General features: G+C 55.3%; 1 protein-coding gene and 1 long non-coding RNA gene across 2 annotated transcripts in view; one reads left to right on the top strand and one right to left on the bottom strand.

The window, feature by feature from the left end:
• Positions 1-20530, top strand: part of LPCAT1 (lysophosphatidylcholine acyltransferase 1) — a 63730-nt gene extending 43200 nt beyond the window's left edge. Inside the window, exons 7-14 of the mRNA XM_002815391.4 lie at positions 1496-1530; positions 2800-2854; positions 4694-4776; positions 7502-7627; positions 8086-8239; positions 11286-11384; positions 15276-15417; positions 18120-20530. Of these exons, the coding sequence (XP_002815437.1) occupies positions 1496-1530; positions 2800-2854; positions 4694-4776; positions 7502-7627; positions 8086-8239; positions 11286-11384; positions 15276-15417; positions 18120-18304 (879 nt within the window). The 3' untranslated portion in view covers positions 18305-20530. The remainder of the gene's footprint in view (positions 1-1495; positions 1531-2799; positions 2855-4693; positions 4777-7501; positions 7628-8085; positions 8240-11285; positions 11385-15275; positions 15418-18119) is intronic.
• On the bottom strand, positions 15283-18122 carry LOC134761372 (uncharacterized). The gene is made up of 2 exons (XR_010139898.1): positions 15887-18122; positions 15283-15545 (listed from the first exon to the last, which is right to left on the bottom strand). It is a non-coding gene; the product is annotated as an uncharacterized LOC134761372 (long non-coding RNA).
• Positions 20531-22238: the final 1708 nt, after the last annotated feature.

Here is a 22238-nt window from a genome sequence, read left to right as displayed (position 1 = left end):
CTGGCCGCAGCCCCACCCCCTGGCCCCGCCCCTGCCCACGTCCTGCCTCAGTTTCCACACCTGTAAGGTGGCTGCTGCACCTTCCTCCAGGTGCTCTTGGATGCTCAGAATACTTCCGGTTCCATCGGCCCTCCCCACTTAGGCGACCTTGCCTCACAGGCCTGCCGCTGGGCTCAGGGCATTCATTTGGTGCCAGCTGTGTTCCCCCTTCCCCAGCAATGACTCCCGCACATCCTTGCCCCTTCATGGGCTCCTGGAGCACAAAGACAGCCCAGGTGGACTCAAGGTCCCCACAGCCCACTGGTGCTGGGCTCACTGCAGGTTCCTGGTGGAGCGCCCACCTGGGAGAGCGCCGAGGAGGGCCTGCCCATCACAGGGAGCTTCCCGTCTATAGCAGTTCCTTTTTGTGATGGCGAAGGAAAGCACTGAAAGAAAAACCTCGTGGGTCAGGACACAGTGGGGCAGAAATACAGGTGACCTCTGGGTGCCAGGGTTCTGGGCCATCTGCCTCAGGGCCTGTCCCGTCCCATGCCTGCGGGCTTCACTTTGCCCGGAGAGCTGATGGTCAGGTAATAACATGGAGTCAGGGCCAGTAGTTACACGACTGACAGGCCTCGTCCTTCTTACTGAGGTGGGCATTTGTCAGCCAGGCTCCTGGCCAAGGGCCCCTTCCTGCCTCCGCTGCAGAAACCATGCCCCAGTGCAACTCCTGTGGGCAAAAAAGTCAACCCGAGGACAACAGACTCCGATCTGTGCGGTCATCTGATTTTCCACTTTTAAGATTGTTTCCACAGACCCTGATCTGTGCAGTCATCTAGATTTTCCACTTTTAAGATTGTTTCATCAGTGTGTTTAAAGCAACACACTATTACTGGATGCACCAAGAAGCACTAGCTTAGCCGTCGGGGAGCAGAAGGTCTACCCCAGGGTGACGGTGTCCGGGCCTCTGCCGTCACGGCCCCTGCTGTGTGGTCCCTGCCCGGCGGTGCTGAGGCTGAAGATGGGACTTGCAGAGCGCCCAGGGTCAGGGGGCCCTGCACATGCATAGTGGTGGGGGGAACACTCAGAGCACTTGGAGAGAGTGCTGGGCGGGAGAGGGCCGGGGTCCCGGGTGCACACTGGAATTGGTGTCCCCAGACCTGTGAGGAAAGAGGAGAGTATGGAGGGAGGGAGGACCCTTTTCCCAGGTCCTAGGGGCTCTGGGAACCTATAAGAGGGGGCTCTGAGTCCTCAGGGACTCTGGGGATCTTGGGGGAACTCTGGGGACCTGTAAGGAGGTGGTTCTCTGGGTCCTTAGAGGCTCTGGGGACCTCAGGTCGGGCGGCTGGTCCGAGTCCTGGATCCTCAGGGGCTCTGGGAAGCTGGAGCTCTAGCACCCTCCTCCTCTCCCCCTGGCTGCAGCGCCTCTGTGGGGTGGGAGGTGCAGGGAGAGGCCGGCACACGCAGGTGCTGGGTGCAGGCCCCATGCTGGCTGACCCTGCCTCTTCCTCTCCAGGACACCATCACATGGACGTGGCAAGGACCTGGAGCGTAAGTTGAACGCCGTGTCGTCCTCTTTGTCCTGTTGTTCCATGAACACGTAGGGGCCGCTTGGGGTCTGCTGTGCACGCTAGTTACTTTTGCAGTTGTGAAAGCAGGTGTGGGACAGCCGTTAGGTTCAGCCCATTGTGAAAACTAAACGTACAGACGTGGCCCAGGCCTGACACTCCTGGATTCTGGGGTCTTAAGTTGCACGTCTTCAGTACCAGCAGGAAGGGAACTGTGAGTCTTGCATTCCGCTCTCGAGTTTGCCAGCTCAGTAATTACCATCGTCCACCTGATGTCCCCTGGTAAGGAAAGTGGAGATTTAGGGGTGTCTGGGGGGACCCCGTCTGCATAGGCACAGAGACTGAGTAGTGCTGGGTGGGAGGCCAGCCCTTGCTGTGAGTCAGTGTCCCTGTCCCCCCGGCACAGACACCGAGGGTCAGTTATGCAACGATGAACAAGCCCACGGAAACGGGAACGAGCCCCAGGGGAGAAGCCCGGGGCCACAGGCTTGTCAGGGCCTCCTGGGTGCTGATGTCTGAGCCGACATCGGGAGGGCAGAGGGAGTGGGAAAGTCCGAGAGAGAGCAGCTCCATCCCAGGCGTTTGGGAGGACGTGGGTCCGCTGGTGCGTTCAGGTGAAGGTGCTGAGGTCAGCGCTTCCCAGGCTGGCGTGTGGAGGCTCCCAGCTGGGAGCAGAGCTGGGAAGGGGCTCTGGGGGGTATAGGGGTTCTGGGGTCCCTGGGGCCTAGGGCTGGGGCTGGCGTGACGGCAAAAACGGGAATGGGGCAGTGGGCTGTCTGTCAGGGGACGTGAGTGTGGCCCTGGGAGCAGCTCCGAATGTCTCCCATGTCAACTCCTGCGGCAAAGTCATGGCGATCCTGGTTCTGAAGTTGGGAACTCTGGATCCAGGCTGGAGGGGTGGCATGAATTAGGGCCTGTGCTGCCTGGGGACAGCGAGGAGGGACAGGTGTGGAGGGACAGGTGTGGGCTGTACGAGGTCTCCTGAGCTGGAGAACAAGCAGGAAATGGTGTCTTGCTAGACGAACCAAAGACATAAGCAGGTGTTGAATCAGAAAAGCAGCATTTCCACCCACGGCTGTACGTCACACTGGGGTTCGGGCTGGGTGGGTACAGCACCCCCTCCACGGGAACGTTGGCTGCCCGGTAGCGCCCTCTGGAGGGCGCATCTGGAGGTTTTGCTCCAGAATTGGGAGTAATTTACTTGTTAACCAGTGTTATAAATCTGCTCAACATTGTGCAATCTGTTTTTAAGGCTGGAAATCCTGTGGCTCACGCTGTGTCAGTTTCACAACCAAGTGGAAATCGAGGTTCGTATGGATATAGTTAGTTACACAGTGCTCTTCACAGTGGTTGATGCAGACACAGGGTTACACCAGGATGCCCAGATAAGCCTTGTACAATGTGACATGTCATCTGTCTTGCTTTCTCAGCTTGCCATTTCTCAGGGCGCCCTAGAGGGGCCTCTGGTTACTTTACATCAATGACTTTATGTTTCTTGTAAGAGTCTGAACCACTTGGGTAAGATTTGGGTTTTTGTTTTTTGTTTTTCTGAGACAGCGTCTTGTCTTGCTCTGTTGCCCAGGCTGGAGTGTAGCGATGGGCTCACTGCAGCCTCGACCTCCTGGGCCCAAGTGATCTCCCTAACTCAGCCTCCCACGTAATTGGACCACAGGCACACACCACCATGCCTAGCTAATTTTTGTAGAGACGGGTCTCACTTTGTTGCCTAGGCTGGTCTCAAACTCCTGGGCTCAAGCAGTCCTCCTGCCTCGGCCTCTTAAAGTGCGGGGATCACAGGCTTGAACTACCACAGCCAGCTGGAAAGGATTTTTTAAACCTACCATTCGTTATTATGGGTATTGTAGCTTAAGGGCATATGAAGCTGGCCCACATGCAAATAATTATTTGTTTGGCTCTTAGTTTTACTTTACATATTTAATACTGCTGAGTTTGTCATAGCACCATGCTCTGTTTAATACATAGTCAAAGATCCCCCTTCTCAGCCTGACCCAGGTCTCCAGAGTCAAGACCTTGAGCTAAAATAGTCACCTCTGTGTAGCCTGCACAATTTTATCTAAGTCGATGAGGAGTAGTTCTTTTTTTGTTTAAAAGGGGAATTAATATGCACTTCTTGCATCTGGAAATAAAAGATGAGTCACATGCAACTTAAATATTTAATAAAACAATTTGCTGCCTTCCAATAAATATTGCAGAGCGCTACGAAATATACCAATAAGCCCGGCTTTCAGCCCGGCTGTTCACTTCCATAGAGGATAAGCCGCTCTCATACAGAGGATTGGGCTGAAGGGCCTTGGCCCGGGCCTGAGGGCGGCAGTCCCCCCACCCAGCAGGATTATGTGGCTGGATGGGCAGTGGCCGGGAGGGTGCAGGCCAGGCCTTGAGCACAGAACACAGGGACTGAGCTTGAGCTCCTGAGGGCTCCCTGGTGTTGAATGGCTGTGTTACAGGCCTGGTTTCTAATTTTAAGAGTTGAAAAGAAAGTGGATGGCTTTGCAAAACTGCTCTGTCCTTACTGACGTTGTTCATACAAGATGCAAATGTTGATGCGAGGCGCCATGGCAGTTTACGGAAGTTTTAGAAATAACAGTGAGAATTGGGGTTTCAGGATGTTCATGTATTCTGAAATATTCCGTATTAGAGAAAAGGACATCCAGGGTGGTCTTCTGCCCTTTGCTGCATGGCGTGCAATGTGGGTCATATTCATTTAAAATGCTGTATAAGTGTCACTCAGGCACGGACAAGTTCACTGGACAATTTTAATTTCAAAATGCAAGAGGTGGCAAAACGCTGCCAATAATCTCTTCCAAATGTAGGAATAACGTGCTGCATTATCCCCATTACAAAACTGATTCCATGAGAAATGGGCATAAGCCCCTCTGTGAGATCAGGGAGCCGGATGTTCTGATGTAGGGAGCACTGATGAGGGTGAGTGTTCAGGTGCACATGTGTGCAGTTCATGCGTCATGGGGTGTGTGTGTGCACGTGTGCACATGACAACTTTGAAGACAGTTCTAACGGGCGTTGCTTTGACAGATCTTAATTTTGTCAGCCTCCCAGTTGTCGTTATGGTGGTGTTGCTGAGGTCAGCGTCTTGTGATACTAATGCAGCTTCTCTGTGTGCTCAGTTCCTTCCTGTGTACAGCCCTTCCGAGGAGGAGAAGAGGAACCCCGCGCTGTATGCCAGCAACGTGCGGCGAGTCATGGCCGAGTAAGTGAGCAGCTCCTTTCCCCATGGCCGAGTCAGGGGCGTCTCCCAGAGTGCTGCTCTCTGTATATTTAAAATAGGCAACAGCGTTAGGAAAAGGCATTCGTGCAAAAGTGCAGGAACCAGCTCCATGCATGTTGGTGAAGTGTGCAGGAACCAGCTCCATGCATGTTGGTGAAGTGTGCTTGGCCTTGTGCTGTGCGTCCTTTGTTTCCCTCTGATGGCATTTCACCCTCTTTGACATTTGGAAGATGCATGACTGGTTCTTCCAGACCTGCCTGTAGCCGTTGGTCACCCCAGGCCCTATGTTCCCTGTGCCCTAAATGATCCAACGGGGCGCTGGCCTGGGCCAACTTCACATCTGTGCGGCGGCCTCCACACCTGCCTTTGCTCATCTGCCTGTGTGATACTTACCAGTGCCCTTACTCTATCCGGCAGGGTGGAGTGGTGGTTGCACATTTAATCTTGTAAGGTGACTTGTGCTATTTACACAATTCTCATCATGCAGTTAGGAAGACAGGGAATGTCCTCGCTTCCCATCGTCCCAGGTCCCCCGCTTGCATGGCCAGCAGTGCTGTCGGCTCACACGCCCTCCCACTCTCCCTCCCTCAGTGTCGTCAGCTCACACGCCCTCCCCATCTCCCTCCCTCAGCACCTTCCATCCCTCAGGGTGCCATTCCCCCCACACTTCTCCTTGCAACCAGGTCCTCCCACCTGGATTTACCCCCACCTGGATGCCTCCCTAGTGCTTCCTCCTCCAAAGCTCTGTCCAGTGGAGCTAGAGCCTCCCCTCCACCGGGCGGCTGCCAGACCTGAGCTGCAGGAGCCACCCGGAAGCCACATCAGCCTCGGTTCGCCGGCCCCACCCCCAGGCTCCTGCTGCAGCAGGTCGGGGCATGGCTGGGAACTCGCCTCTCCAGAGAGCCCAGGGGGAACACAGCCACGGCCGGGCAGCCACATCAGCCTCGGTCCGCTGGCCCCACCCCCAGGCTCCTGCTGCAGCAGGTCGGGGCATGGCTGGGAACTCGCCTCTCCAGAGAGCCCAGAGGGGAACACAGCCACGGCCAGGCCCGTCAGAGTGTACCTGGCTCTGACCTCCAAGACACTTTGTTCACACTCTGCTGACACCCTGAAGATTCAGCTGGGCGGCCCGTTCCCTCACGTTCCCGTCCTCTTCCTCCCAGAGCATGTGTCCGAGGGTAGAAATGGGCCCGGCAGTCTCTGTCCCGCAAAGCTCCACTCAACCCCCACCACAGGCAGCTCTGAACAATACAAAAAGCTGAGTAGGCGCCGAGCCGGGGGAATGCATTCCCACCTCCAAGCCCAGCACCTGTGCTCCGGACTGCTGCCAATACTGGCAACTTTTGGGGACTTGGGAGGAAAAGAACAGATTTTACAGAGCTCAAGGAGAGATTGCTTGTGGGCCTCACTGATTATTTTAGAACCCTCCATTTCAAACGGACTCCGAGGAACTTGTACCTTTTTTGGGTACAAGAGTGCTGCCATTTCCATTATAGTAATTCAGAATTCTCTTAAAACCCCACTCCAAATTACCGGGAGCTGTGTTTCATCACATCAGGGCCATTGGAGGGTCTGCCACTGTCAGCAAAACCCCCCACCAAGGAACATGGGAGGGAGAAGCAGCCTCGGACTCCTGGGCCTGGGCGGGGCCTGTGCAGCCCCACTCGGGGAGTGGAGTTGATCATGAGCAAAGGGACCCTGGCGGCGCCTCCTCCTGGCTGGTTTCCCAGTCCCGTAGCGGGTCCTAGGAGGCAGTGTTGGAAGCATGTTCTCTTCCCCTGCCTGCTGTGAGGGCGGTGGCACCCCAGGGTGGCAGAGCGCACACATCCTTCCCCGACTTTGGTTTTCATCTGGGATGGGGCTAGCCTCTGTGTCATTAGGGGTTCTGAGTTGAATGACACATGTGCAGTGCTGGCCTGGAGAGAGGTGCCACCCAGGACGGGCCATCAGGAGAGGCCGGGGATGGCCCCAGATATGGCTGGCGGAGGTGGGTGGTTCTCCCAGCCAGGGCTCCTGGTCCCTGACTCACCTGGAGTCACACGTGGCGGGGCCAGGACTGCTGTGAGCTTCACGGGCAGCCCCTCAGTTGGGCCTTGTCCTTTCCTGTGGATAGCCTGAGACTCTCCTGTTCCAAATGATGATGCCTAAGTTTGCCAAGGGGAACTTCAGCGGCTCTCAAATAGGACTGGAGAGGCACCGATTTCTCATCACCTGAGCACACACGGCACGTTCGGGGCAGCTCTGGGAGTGAGGGCACAGCCCACCTCACTCTGCTTCATGTTACTGTGCTTCACAAACAGTTGCTTCACGTTTGTGGCAACCCTGTGTTGAGCAAGCCTATTAGCACCATTTTCCAGCATCGTGAGCTCACTTTGGCGTCTCTGGGTCACATTTTGGTAATTCTCATACCATGAGCTCACTTCGTGTCTCCACGTCACATGTTGGTGATTCTCACGCTGTTTCAAACTTTTTCACGGTTCTCTGTGTCAGTGACCTTTGGTGTGGCTGCCGTCACTGTTTCAGAGCACCCGGATGAGAGGTGAAGCTGATCGATGAATGAGTAACTGCCCCACCAACTGGCCCTTCCCCTGTCTCACTGCCTCTCCTCAGCCCTCCTTTCCCCTGAGCCATCGGCGGTTATTCCGGTGGGGCGGTGGGAACTGGCTGCCACGAGGCTGGGCTGACGGGGGGGCTGCCCTCCTTGTAGGGCCTTGGGTGTCTCCGTGACTGACTACACGTTCGAGGACTGCCAGCTGGCCCTGGCAGAAGGACAGCTCCGTCTCCCTGCTGACACTTGCCTTTTAGAATTTGCCAGGCTCGTGCGGGGCCTCGGGTGAGTACCTGGTTCTTCTTCCTTGAGCATTAGCTAGAACCCGTGATGCCAAGGCCCGGCGGGGGCTGCCTGGGGTTGCAGGGTGGGGAACTGAGGAGATAATTATTAATGATATTTATTCCGGCTTTTTTCCAACATCAGCTTCAGCCCACATAGTGTCTTTCAATCCCTTAATGCTGGCATCAGCTGTCTGTGTGGATGGCGCCCCAGGAGGGCCACCCTATGTCCTGCCAGACCCGCCCTGGGGAAGGGAACGGGTCTCAGGGGCACAGGCACCTGGCTTGACACTTGGACAGAACACATCTCGCACCTTCCAATTAGGAGAATGCCTTTTCTTGAAAACTAACTTGCTGCTACTTCTATCAATTTTAATATTTTGATGAATCTTAGAAGTAAATCTAGTGTTAGCATGCCGCCGTTTTATTGAAAAAGAAAGCTTTCCCTCTTTTTTTGTCTAGGTTAAAACCAGAAAAGCTTGAAAAAGATCTGGACAGATACTCAGAAAGAGCCAGGATGAATGGAGGAGAGAAGATAGGGATTGCGGAGTTTGCCGCCTCCCTGGAAATCCCCGTTTCTGACTTGCTGGAAGACATGTTTTCACTGTTCGATGAGGTAGGGGCTGTCGCCTGTGGAGCGGGGTGTCGGCAAAACCTCCTGCTTTTTGAAGCATAAATTGTTCTCATTCTAGTATAAATATATTTTCACACGAATTTGAAAGCAGAGAAGGAAAACCACCCGTCACTACCCTCCCTATCATTTTGAGGTATTTTCTCCCATGCTTTTAAATACATGTACACATTTGACGTTTAAATTACCCTTTACTGATAAATGTGCCTGTGGTTTGGGGTTTTTTAGTCTGATTACGGAGTCTAACAATATCAAACGGTGACACCCAGCCTGGGGTCTCCAAGGGACCCCCTGCAGGGCCCCTGCTCACCAGAGCTGCTCTTTGCAGCGTCAGAGTTTCTAATAACACGCCCGTCCTCTATGATCAGCTTAGAGGCTCCCCGCCAGCCTGTGGGTGTGGGAGAGCTTCCTCCTGGTGCAGCCGCCCACTCCCCTCTGCCCTCCGCATGTCATCCCCAGGTCCTCGTCGTAATTGATGAGGCATCCACGGTCACGCCAGGTGGCCCTGAACATGCGGGCAGCCTCCGGGTTTTAGGAAGGTGCGAGGCGGTATGCAGGGGCGGGACAGGCTGCCGCGGCGAGCCACAGGTCGGCCAATCCTGGTCTTTTCTGGGTGTCAGTGTCACAGCGTGGACACTTACGCTGTGGTCCTGGAGGAGCTGGTGACACGGCAGGGTGTGTGTAGAGGGCTCCTTCAGCCATGACTGTCCCATGACAGCGTGAGATGTCCCATGTGACAGTGCCATATATGCTTTGCACTGACACGGAGCAGCTGCAGTGCGGCCCTGGGTAGAACCCGGGCAGGCAGGAGGCCTCTCTGGCCAGAGAGCAGGTGAGGAGCACTCAGGACAGCGGGAGGACTCTGGCCAGAGAGCAGGAGGTGAGGAGCACCCAGAGGCAAAGGAAGGACTCCCTGGTTGGAGAGAGCAAGAGAAGATGAGGAGCACCCAGGACAGGGGAAGGAGGCCGCCCCGCGAGTATGCAGAGTGTGAACCAAGGATCACAGTGCGTGGCTCAGGGCATTCTCCCACACGCACCAGAGGGGCCCCCAGCCACGGGCCCTCTGCTACGGGGCAGCTGCAAACAGCGTCTCAGATGTGAGTCCCGCCTGGTGTCCATAAGGGGCCCCGAGCCACGGGCCTTCTGCTACGGGGCAGCTGCAAACAGCGTCTCGGATGCAAGTCCCGCCTGGTGTCTGTGCCACAGCTGGGGCTGCGTTTGCACTCAGGTGCTTTACCACAGTGTTGGAATTGAAACACGAAATGGTGAATACTGGTTTCACAGGCAGCATTCCAAGGTAACTTACTACACTGTGCGGTTAAGTTTTTATTTTCTGCAATTTCAAATGCACATGATCTTATGAGATAGGAATATTCTCCATTTACACCCAGGACCTCAGACTCCCAGCCTGAGGCCTTCCCAGAGCCAGGGATTTGTAGTCATTTCCACCTGCCAGATACCCAAGCCCCAGTCCCGGTACCCCATGCCTTGCAAGGGGTGTGGCGTAGCACAAAGAAAGCTATCAGTTCCCTCAGAAGACCCTCAGGGACCTGTATGCGTCTCACCCCTAGCACCTGCGGCCTGTGGTTGACACAAGCATAGAGGGGCAACTACTGGTCAAAGTCCTCCCTCTGCTCCTGGGTGCTCCTCACCCCCGGCCCTCTGACCAGGGAGTCCTCCCTCTGCCCCTGGGTACTCCTCACCTCGCCTCCTCCTGCTCTGACCAGAGTCCTCCCTCTGCCCTTGAGTGCTCCTCACCTGCTCTCTGGCCAGAGTCCTCCCCCATCCTGGGTGCTCATTACCTCCTGTTCTCTGATCAGGGAGTCCTCCTTTTGCCCCGAGTGCTCCTCACTTCATCTCCTCCTGCTCTCTAACCAGAGCATCCTCCCTCTGCCCCAGGTGCTCCTCACGTCCTCCTGCTCTCTGACTAGAGTCCTCTCTCTGCTCCTGAGTGCTCCTCATCTCCTGCTGTCTGGCGAGAGTCCTCCCCCTGTCCTGGGTGCTCCTCACCGCCTGCTCTTTGGCCAAAATCCTTCCCCTATCCTGGGTGCTCCTCATCTTCTCTTGCTCTCTCCAACCAGGGAGTCCTTCGTTTGCCTCTGGGTGCTCCTCATCTCCTGCTCTCTGGAGTCCTCCCCCTGTCCTGAGTGCTTCTCACTTGCTCTCTGGCCAGTGTCCTCCTCCTATCCTTTGTGCTCCCCACCTTCTCTTGTTTTCTCCAACCTGGGAGTCCTCCCTCTACCCCTGGATGTTCCTGCTGCCCTCCTCCTGGAACCTCCTCCTGCTCTCTGACCAGGGAGTCCTCCCTGCACTCCTGGTTGCCCTTCATCTCCTGCTCTCTGACCAGAGAGTCCTCCCCCTGTCCAGGGTGCTCCTCACCTCCTCCCGCCCTGACCTGGGAGGTTCTTTCCTGTGGCCTGGGCACACCCTGCAGCCACGTGCAGACCGTCCCCATCATCATCAGAAGTGCAGACCCTGTCAGCACCCACCTGTGCCTCTCACCACCCTGCTCACTCACATCAGCATGTCCCTGGAGACTCTGGGTGTGAGGAGTTACTGAGAATGGTCAGCGCGGGGCTGACTGGCTTCCACAGCTGGCCCGGGCTGCGTGTTTAGCTCCACATCACAGCTCCGGGTTCACCTTCTTTCTGCAGGATGAATGGGTTGCTGTAAACAGACTAAATTCCTAGAGCCCAGAAGCAGCCTTGGTGCTTGGGCGGTTTTCTCAAATGCACGTCTCGGCAGGTGGCAGGCATTGCATCGTGTGTGCTTTGCTGAGGTGCTTCCTGTGGCAGCCTTGTGAACTTTGGGAAGTCACTGTAATGGCCCCAAGAAGTGTACACAGCACAGTGACCTTGGAGAACCCACTTCGTGGAATGTCCTTCCAAGATTCCCTTTTCATGTGGGCAGACGTTCCCGAGTGAGAGCGGGACTGGCCCTTAATTAACACCAGCACCCGTGGGAAACCCTGGCGTTTCTCCAGTGCCGAAGGCAGCGGCTGAGCTGTGGCTGAGAGCGTCTCTCCCCACAGAGCGGCAGCGGCGAGGTGGACCTGCGAGAGTGCGTGGTTGCCCTGTCTGTCGTCTGCCGGCCGGCCCGGACCCTGGACACCATCCAGCTGGCTTTCAAGGTGAGTGCAGAGTTCACATGGGTTTGACTGGGGGATAGGGCGGTGCAGTCACGTCAGCACCATTGTTCATTTTTCTAGTTCCTTATAATATCCGTTAATTGATCATTTGCCCAACTGCTATTTTTACATAAGCTTTTTATGCTAGCTGTTGTTTGTAAAACGCCCAGAAAACTCCCAGATTTATTTCTTCCTGGAATTAGCGATCCACACTCATCAGAAAGCATGGCTGAGGTTCTTCCTGGGTCCTGGGGCACCTGGGTGGGGCTGGTGGTGTCACACACCATCACACATTACAGGGCACCTAAGATGGGGCCACACGCCTTGTCCTCTCTCCTCCTCAGACTGTGGACTGGTGAAGAAGGCATGGCTTAGGAGCTGCCCGCCTCAGCTAACTCCAGGGGCTACAACATGTCAGAGCCCAGTCATTCACCACTGGGGGAGTCTGGGGTCCCAGCCCAGCTGCAGACTCCTGGGAAGCCCTCAGGACTTGCCTCACCTCAGGGAGTCGCTGCTCCCTGGGGGCTGAGTGGGGTCTGGGTCAGGCCTGGAGGGTGGGAGGCCAAGTAACCCTGAGGGTTTGGCCTGGCCTATTCTGAGGCTCCAGCAGCACCAATGTGGATTTCATCTGGGATAGAGCTGGGCCGGCTTTGCCTGTACAGAGGCGCAATTTTACCAAGGCTTCTCACAGGGTGTGACTCACATTAGCCAGACTCTCGAGGGCCTGATGTGTGAGTCAGGAAGCTGCTTGTCTGTCACTGCTCCAAGAACTCCCTTCTCTCGCTTCTGACGCCAGCACACCCTCTCCATAGCAACACTGGGGAATGGTGGCTTGTGGGGGTCTCCCCAGGCATGGAAAGGTGGCTTGTGGGGGTCTCCCCAGGCAGGATGAACTGGATGACGTCAACATTTGGCAGCCCTGTGTAAGAAAGCCTGACCTCCCCCGCCCCTCCAGGCCTGGGCAGCCTGCCTCCTAGGGCCCCTGATCTGAGCCAGGCCCTGTGGCCTCACAGCCCCCACTGGCCCTGCTTTCACTGTGCCCTGTTTTTTTTTTTTTTTTTTTTTTGAGACGGAGTCTCGCTCTGTTGTCCAGGCTGGAGTGCAGTGATGCGATCTTGGCTCACTGCAACCAACCTCTGCCTCCCAGGTTCAAGTGATTCTTGTGCCTCAGCCTCCCAAGTAACTGGGATTACAGGCTCATGCCACGGCACCCGGCTAATTTTTGTAATTTTAGAAGAGACAGGGTTTCACCATGTTGGCCGGGCTGGTCTCAAACTCCTGGCCTCGAGTGATCCGCCCACCTCAGCATCCCAAAGTGCTGGGATTACAGGTATGAGCCACCGCCCCCCGTTCTGCTGGCCCCACCAGCCGCTGCTCTAAAGCCACCAAGTATAATCTGGAACGAATGACAGCAGCGGTGGGGGTGGCACTTGCCTTGTTTCTCAACATAAACAATGGGCTGTGGAGCCCGACCGTCCTCCTGCAGAGGCCCCACCTGCAGGTGGGCAGGGTAACTGGCTGTGGTAGGGTTGAGGATGCCCGCTGGGGAGGACAGTGTGCACCGAGTCCCTGCTCGGGGCGGGGTACGTGCCACTGGGAGGTCTTTCTCAGGTGTACCAGGCGATGGGTGAGGCCCAGGCTGCCCTACAGTGACCACCTAGGGGCAGGATGGGTGATCACTTCTCACAGGCTTCCAGGCCCGCTGATGTGGCTGCATCCCTGTGGTGACGCTAGGGTCCTGCCTCACCTCCACCCTCAGCAGCTCCGCCCTGACGGTACATGCCCTGCCTTCCTCCCACCTTCTTGTGGGCCGCCTCCTCATGTCCCTTTCTGTAGCCTATACCTTCCATGGTGTCATCATTTCCTGAAGTCATGGCCACTGTGCTTTTCTGCTGCCCTGGGAGCCTGGCACATTTTGAGGGGGGCTGCATGTAGCCGGAAGGGCTTCCACGGAGCAGTCTCGTGTGAGAGAGCGTGGCGACTGCGCCAGCATGCTGACCGTGGACACAGAACTCCTAGCACCGAAGACCCCAGAGGCACACGCCGGTGCTCAAGACTTTCCAGATGCGCAACGCACAGACGTGCTTCATACGCCTTGGGGCCCCTTGTTTTTGTTTTTTCATTATTATTACTGTGTAAAACCTTAAGATGTGGTCCTGCTAAAACTTCCAGCGGCTCAGAGAGTGGACAGTGAGAACTGAAGTCTGTTGTCCATGGTAGCCTCCGTCCTACCTCTCTGCGTTTCCCGTGCAGCATCTACACAGGCTCCGAGGATGAAAGTCTGCATCTGCAGTTCTCATGTCCAAACGGACACAGATGTCAGGTCGTCCCCTCTGGAGCAGCCTTGCAACCACTAGGGGGCAGGAGGCACCGCTCTCTGGGGGCTGAGTGGGATCCAGGTCGGCCGAGGAGCTGGAGGCCGTGGCCCTGGGGGTTTCACCCGGCCTGTTCTGAGGCTCCAGCAGCACCAACGTGGATTTCGTCTGCAGATGTTTGATTCAGCAAATCTAAAAGCAGGAGAGAAACGTAGACCACAGAAGACAGGGTGGCCGCGTGCACCAGCGCTGTGGGATGAGGCCCAGGGGAGGGAGAGTCGAGGGTGAGGATGGGGTCCCCAGAGCCTGCGGCAGACCCGGTCCCTGGGGTAGCGACAGAGCCCCGGGAAGAGGGTGTGAACCCTGGGACAGCGTGCCAGGCCGGAAGACGAGGCGTCAGCGTTTCTTCCCTGAGTGCCACAAGGAGGAGCCGGGCGATCCCTGAGTGCCACAAGGAGGAGCCGGGCGAGGTGAAGGCGCAGCCCCTCCCTGAAGAGGGTAACGCCCCTCACAGGCAGCCCACTTCTGGGAGGGTGGAGCGAATGCTCAGCAGATCACAGCGCCCTGGAGCCGGAGAAGGGGACTCCTGGGAGCCCCAGGAACCACGGGCCCCAGGCAGAGAGAGGGCGGCGGGGGATGGTGCAGCCCCAGGTAGAGGACTCGGGGAAGAACCAGGTAGAAGAGCTGGCGCATCTGAGGGAGCCCAGGGGTTGGAGCGGAAGGACACGGGAGGAAAGTGCTGCCACAGAGCCCGTGCGCCAGGCTGGAGCCTCAAGGGCTGGGGCAGGAGCCTGCACCCCACCGGGAGCCGAAGTGTTTCCGAGGAGGCGGAGGGACAAAGGGACGGGCAGGCCGTGCTCAAGGGGTCTGGGGGATCCGCAGGTCACAGAGTCCGTGGGAAGCCAGGGAGGGGAGCGCCGTGGCGTTGTGGGGAGCGGGCGGCAGGTGCGTCGGCCCTGGTCCCTGCACAGAGAGGGCCGGCGCCGCCGCCCCCACAGCTGGAGCAGGAGGAAGAGAGGAGGCGTCCTGGTTCCCGCTCCCCACTGGGGCCCTCCTGGGTCCTTCTCATTTCTGCTCCTGATCTGCCCTGTCGATTTCTAACCATCAGGGCTCTTTAATGTTATTACTGATGCTTGTGAACACGTCTGCTGTAGCCTGCACTCAGGCAGACAGAGGGCTGTGGGGGGACTCTGCAGCCCAAGCTTGCGCCGCTCTCGCCCGTGGCCCAGGCAGGTCCCTTCTGCGGCCTCCCAGTGGCAGCCACAGGTTCTGGTTGGTTTGCTGAGCTATCACGGGTGGGATGGGCAGTGTCTGAGTCCTTGTCCGAGAAGCATCTGCTGTGTGTCCACGAGGCACTTGGAGGGGCCAGATCCGAGGCACCTGGAGGGGCCAGATCCGAGGCACAGGGCCCTGCCGCATGGCTCCACATGGAAGCTGGAGTCCCCCGTGTCCAGCCGCCGGCCCTGCAGGTGCCCAGCAGCTCTGAGGAAGCGGGGCAGGGCCGCTGGGGTGTCCCTGGACAGCGGAGCCTGGTGGGCAGGGCAGGAGGCCGCAAGGTGACACCCAGTTTGCCTTGCAGATGTATGGAGCACAGGAGGACGGCAGCGTCGGCGAAGGGGACCTGTCCTGCATCCTCAAGACGGCCCTGGGGGTGGCGGAGCTCAGCGTGACCGACCTGTTCCGAGCCATTGACCAAGAGGAGAAGGGGAGGATCACATTCGGTGAGCCGGCAGGAGTGGGGTCGTGCTCGCGACCCTTGGGCGGGGGCTGGGCAGAGTGTGGGGCGAGTCTCCGTGGGAGCCCAGGACGGGAGTGGAGTACCCGCCATGCCTCCATTCACCAGGCTGCCCTGTGTAACAAAGAAACCCCTGAGAAGGGAGGTTCTGGAGACCTGGCAGGGTTCGTAGGAAGCTTTCCAATCTGATTTGTTTTGGCGATTTATGCAACCAAACTCCAAGCCCAGTTCCGAAGCTCTGAGCCTTCCATGGCCTCAGGCTGGGATCCAGGTGCCTGGAGGTGGGGGATACCCGCACCCAGCCCTCGAGGCCACTGGCTGTGGGCTTTGTCACTGCCAGCGGGGGTGTGGCTCACATCCCCCCTCTCCTGGGAGGGGTCTGTCGGGAGAGACGAGGAGGCGAGCGCTGCAGACCCCCGTGCCGCCCAGGGCGACTTCCTCCGGAGAAAACTCACCTGTCTGTGGACATCTGATGAGGTGACTGGTAACACGGCTGTTTCCAGAGCACAAGCTGTCGGTAATGGCGGTTGATATTTTTAAATTGCTGTGCAAAATCCGCAAACTCGAGCCTGGGGAGCCTTCTTCCCCTGCAGTGTGAATGAGCCACGCTGCATCCACCCGAGGCTCCCAGGGCTGCAGGCCCCAGCCTGGCTCATCCCGGTGGATGCCGCAATCCCCACCTGGAAGTGTGGGCTTAGAGCAAATGAGAAGACATGCGAGAGAGCTGCGTGCACAGCGTCTGCGTGGGAGCCAGAGGCGGGAGTGCGGATGTGCGCACTTGTTTCAGTAGTGAAAGCACGTATGTGTGTTTAGTTACCGTGTGTGTGCGCGTGCGCATGTGTGCGCTTGTTTCAGTACTGAAAGTGCACGTGTGTTTAGTTACCGTGCGTGTGCATACGTGTGTGTGCATTCATGTGCGTGCTTTAGTATTGAAAGTGTGCATGTGTTTAGTTACCGTGTGTGCACGTTTGTGTACACATGTGCATGCTTGCTTCAGTATTGAAAGCATGCGTGTTGTGTGTGTGCGCGCATGTGCACGCTTGTTTCCATTTTGAAAGCCCATGTGTGTTTAGTTACTGTGTCTGCTCTTGTGCTTTTGTGTGTGTGTGCGCGCATGTGTTTAGTTACCGTGCGTGTGTGTGCGTGCGCTTGTGTGTGTGTGTGCGCATGTGTGTTTAGTTACTGTGTGCGTGCGCTTGTTTGTGTGTGAGCACGCATGTGTGTTTAGTTACCGTGTGTGAGAGCTTGTTTTGTGTGTGCACGTGTGTTTAGTTACTGTGTGTGTGCCTGTGCTTTTTTAGTGTGTGTGCATGCATGTGTTTAGTTACTGTGTGTGCTTGTGTTTGTGTATGTGCTTGTGTTTGTGTATGTGCATGTGTGTTTAGTTACCGTGTGTGCATGTGCTTGTTTTGTGTGTGTGTGCATGCATGTGTGTTTAGTTACCGTGCATGTGTGTGCATGCGCTTGTTTTGTTTGGGTGCGTGCACATGTGTGTATTGCTGTGTGTGTGTGTGCGTGTGCTTGTTTTGTGTGTGTGTGCACGCACGTGTTTAGTTACCGTGTGTGTGTGCCTGCGCTTGTTTTGTATGTGTGTGCGTGCATGTGTGTAGTTACCGTGTGTGTATCTGCTTGTTTTGTGTGTGTGCATGTGTTTAGTTACATGTGTGTGCGTGCGCTTGTTTTGTGTGTGTGCGCGCTTGTTTTTTGTGTGTGTGTACACGCATGTGTGTTTACCGTGTGCGCACACTTGTGTGTGCGCGTGCATGTGTGGTTACCGTGTGTGTGCTTGTTTTGTGTGTGTGTGTGCACATTGTGTGTTTGGTTACCGTGTGTGCGTGCATGTGTGTTTACCGTGTGTGTGCGTGCGCTTTTGTGTGTGTGTGCGCGCGCATGTGTGGTTACCTTGTGCTTGTTTTGTGCGTGTGTGCACATGTGTTTGGTACCGTGTGTGCGTGTGTTTGCGTGTGCGCATGCGCAGGCTTGTTTCCATTTTGAAAGTGCGCAATGCTCCTGGGTGTGTTCGGGCTCTTTGATGTTTGTAGTGGGCACCGACCAGCTGCAGACAATTTCCAGTAACAACCATCCCTGGATTTCTCGCCGGGTGGCCCAGGTTCTGAGTGTTTCTGGAGCTGCCTGGCATGACCAGCCCCCTGCACCATCTTTCCAGCCCCGCCAGAAGCCTCCACGGTGCCATCAGTAGGAGAGGAGGGCGCTCATATGAGAGCCAGGCACAGCGGCCAGGAAGTGCAGTCCGAGGCTCTGTGAGGACGGCCCGCTGCCTGCCAGGTCCCCCGGTGTGGACGAGGGCACCCCCTCAGAGCTCCAGATCACTGCCCAGACACTTGGTCTTGTCCCTGAGCCAGCTCCTGTGGTTACAGAAGTGCTAAGTCCCCAGGATATATCTATCGAATTCAAAACCAGAAGCTTTCTGTAGGGTTTCCCAAAAGCAGGAGTAGCTAGGAGGACACCCAGGCTGCCCCGGTTGTCAGGGTGACTTCGTGCACTGCAAAGAAAGTAAGCGCAAGTTCCTCTCTCCACCCCGAGAGCATCCGTTTCACAGACGAGTCTAACCAACCGTCCCCGAAGGGCGTGAGGTGGACACCCACCAGGGCCCTGGGAAAAGAGCCTCCAAATCCTAGACATTTGCTCATCCCCATTCCATAACCACAGGTGCCTTTGTCTTTCCAGCTGACTTCCACAGGTTTGCAGAAATGTACCCTGACTTCGCAGAGGAATACCTGTACCCAGATCAGACACATTTCGAAAGCTGTGCAGAGACCCCACCTGCGCCGATCCCAAACGGCTTCTGTGCCGATTTCAGCCCGGAAAACTCAGACGCTGGGCGGAAGCCTGTTCGCAAGAAGCTGGATTAGGACCGAGGGTTGCGGAGAGACGCGGCCCCTCCCGCGTGGCCATCACCACCATGAGCCTCTTTGCGAGTGACCTCTGGGCTCCGCTCCTCACTCCTGCTGTACAGGCACTGTCTTCAGCCCGAGTTCCAGGGGCCTCGGGGGCTGTTTGTATCTTGTTCCTTTGTGAAGTCTGTTGCAGAACCGACGCTTACTGTGCGAGAATCAGAGGGCGCGCACGTGGATCCCCCGCCTGGCCTGGACCCCGTGGGGTCAGGTTCCCTGCTGGGCGGGGAGCACCGGTGCCGCCCCGTGTTCTCCCACGGGGTCCTGGTTTCGAGTCTCTGTCACAGCCTCTTCCAGCGGCAGCGTGCATCCGGCGGGCCTCCGTGCACACTCAGCACACGCCTGCCACATGGAGCGTGCGCTTTCGTGTCACTGGCACGAAACCTCTGTCTGCCTCTGTGGATCCACAGCCTGGCAGAGCTGTCGCCTGATTTTTCAGTGTTTCTACCTGTGTGCTGGAGCTCATGAGTATTTTATAAACTCCATTTAGGTACTTCAGGAAACATGCAGCATTTTTTAAAAAATGAAAATTGTTTTTCTACTTCATTTTTCCTTTTAGAGTCAAAGGATATTTATTTATAGGCCTTTTTTTTTAATATAGAATCTGAGGCTGTTTGGGCTTTGACTTAAATTTCCATCAGGTCTCTCTCCAGCAGGTAATCCCTCTCCTTCCGTTGGGTCCCCTGGGGAGGTGTGAACTCAAGGACCTAGCCCCAAAACACTTTTTCTGCTTTTCTTAATCCTTTTCCAGTCCCCTCTTTTTTTTATAAACGTTGGCAGTTTGATGTTTCTGTTTTGGCATAACGTAATCCACTTCACTGTAGCCTAAACTCCAATCTGAGGTTGGATATTGTTCAAATGAGCAGGGCCCAAGCTGGAAGCTCAAGGCAGCCGCCGCTGTGCCGCTCCTCCCTTGCTCTCAGGCCAGGTCCCTGCTGGAAGCGGCTGCATCTTCCTCTCAGCCCTGGTTTCCATGGTGACTGGCGTGACGCAGCCACCTGAGTGTGGCTGACCTTCCTGCAGAGAGAGGAGCCGCAGTCTTTTGCTTGTGGAAGGAGATGCTGGGCCGTGCAGTGTGGAGGGTGACGAGGATGTCTGGTGACAGCCGTGCGGACACCCCTTCTCTCTGCAGCACTGCCTCCCAGTGCCAGGGTCGCGGGTACATTCCACTGAGAGCGGGGGGTCCTGCCCCATCTTAGAGTCAAAGGCAGAGGGGCTTCCAGGCCCTGGATGGGGGTATTTTGGTGTCACCTGAAGTCCCTATGACATCACCTTATTTCATCATTTTTTATGACATAATTAGAAACCCATCCTTCAAGCACAATAATCATCACAGACTTGGGTTTACTTCCTAAAGCAAAGGCTCCGGGTTTGTTTGGAAATTTTTTTTGATTTCTGAAATGAATTGATTTTTATATTTGGGGCATCTCTACAGAAAGTGACCACCAAGGCCAGTAAGTACAGGAAAAAATGTTTACTAACTTCCTCAGAGATTCGTGATACACATTTCTCTACTGACAGACATTTAAAAACAAACAACCTTCAGCTCCGTTTCAATCAATCACCTCGACTTGTTTCTAGCATGGACACTGCCAGCAGGACAGACAGGGCTGGAGTCAACCGAAGTCAATTTCAGGGCCCTTGGCATGTTGGACACAGAAGAAATCCTAGTGCAGCCTTTGGTAGCTAACAGTCATTGATTTTATAATTGCAGAATGCATAAAGATTCATTTTTCAAGGAGAAGAGCCTGCAAATGGCCAATGAAGGAGGTAAATAAACTAAGATATTCCGAGGGAAGGGACCCAGGCCGTCTCCCTTCTGCAGGTCTGCAGATGAAGGGTTTTTTGAATGAAATGCCACTGTGCATTTTCAGAAAAAAAATCTCTGACAAACAGACTTTGAATGGATGTTTGTTCCTCCTGATTCTCTTTTCTCTTTGTGGTGACTTAGAGTTGGCGGGTATTCAGAACTGTGAATGTACATAGCATTGAGTTAAATCCCTTGTGTATGAGACGGGACGCAACGGGCCCCTGGTGGCCTGGGAGCCAGACCCGTGGGCAGGTGGGGCATGGGCCCTGGCCTGCAGGGACCTGCTGGGGTGTGAGGGCAGAGGGAGGGTTGCCATGAAGGAACTTGGGATTTTCAATGGAATAAATAAAACATAAAGTCTTCTATACTTGGGAGTGATGTTGTTTTGTGTGGTTCTTTATTAGAAAGACAACAACAGGCATTGTGAGAGGAGAGCCAATCCAAATGAGATTTTCTTAGTGTGGTTCTAGCATGTTTGGAAAACACAAGAATTGAAATTCTGTAGAAAAAGCCGTCTTGGTGGCAAAGGGACGCTCTGGAGTGTTCTGGTATTTTGCGGACGGTAGCAGACATTTTACAGAGTTGAAACATGGATGGCTGTCTGCCTGCCTGGTGGCTTGACTTATGTAATTTCTCAATTTTAAGCACATGCACCTTAAGCATGTTTTGTCAAGCAAAGAGAAAAATGGATCCGGCATTTAGTCCTACTGAGTCAGTAAAAGGTTTGGAACTAGAGGTAAGAGACCGAGCTCACCCGTTACACTCCCCAAAACTGCATGTGAAGAGTCAAGATTGTGTCTCCACCAGCATCAAGGATGGAAGAAAACTTAAGGAGAAAAGCCTGCAAATGGCCAATCTGCAGGCCTTGCTCCTTTTTAATACTTTGTAAAACCAAGTTTCAAAGTTCACCATCCACCACCACTCATTTCCCTGTGTACAATTATGGGGGATACTGAGGGTGAAAAATGAATCGTTATGTTGTTCAGGGAGGTAAGTCTCAGACATGGGCTACCAGTGAGCTGTGCAGTCTGACCTCACTCAGTGAGAGAGAATGCACCAAAATGATATTATTTCAAGCAACAGCAATTTTTACTTCTTCATGCTTGTATGCATTTGCCATTTTTAATAAAGAATACTGCCGTTGAAATTGAATATGTCCAAGTTTTAAAGTAAAGCAGGGGTTAAAACAAAAACTAGATCTGCACATCTCACATCAGCACTGGATGGGGCAGCTGCTGCTAAGACGCGGCTGGTGTGAGACCAAGGAGGAGGAGTGTCTGGCTCCAGGTGCAGGCTGTGGGCAGGGTGGCCATGCCTGGCGGGTGCACATGGGGAGGTGCACAGCAGGGTAACTCGTGTGGTTTGCAGCACACGTGTTTGTCATCGAACATGCCTCTGCTTCTGTATGTTCAGTTCTCCACTCGGCGTTGGAGCCAGGAGAAATGAAGGTGGGACCCTCAGGAAAAGCAAACCCACCCCCGGTGTTCACGCAAGAGTTGACACAGCTGCACCTGCTGTGCCGGAGACTCCATCAGAACCACGGCAGACAGAATGGGCTTGTCTTCCCGGCCAGCCGCTGCTGCTGCCGTGTGCTGATCCTAACCAGAATCTGGCTGGGAGGAGAGGCCCCCTGGGCCACTAAGCAGAGCTCGGGAATGTGTGAAGTGGGGCTGAGGGCAAACGGGGTAGTGAAGGACCAGCACTGCCCACCCATAGCTGCTGTATGTCCACAAGTAAGCCACACACTCGGACGTCTTCCGACACAGTGCTGTACTCACACCACCCAACACAGGTGCTTTTACCTTCCCCAGAAACAGTAAAGACCCATGAGTCTTCCTCGCCACTAATGGTACCTTAGTTTCTCTGGTACAGCCACAAACCCATCTGGACATTCTCTGACATGAAAAACTAAGTTTCAAAGTTCACCATCTACCACCACTAATATTCCCTGTGTAAAATAGTGGGGATGCTGAGAAGTGGAAAAAAGAGTAATCAATTAACAAATGGCATGCGTGCTCCCAGGCTCACGTGCACACACACATGCACAACACATGTTCACATCCACGCATGCTCAATCATACA

Source organism: Pongo abelii, chromosome 4 (genome assembly GCF_028885655.2).
Source record: "Pongo abelii isolate AG06213 chromosome 4, NHGRI_mPonAbe1-v2.0_pri, whole genome shotgun sequence".
NCBI lineage: Eukaryota > Metazoa > Chordata > Mammalia > Primates > Hominidae > Pongo > Pongo abelii.
The sequence above is the reverse complement of the archived record's forward strand: the minus strand, read 5'-3'. Positions and strand labels throughout refer to the sequence as shown.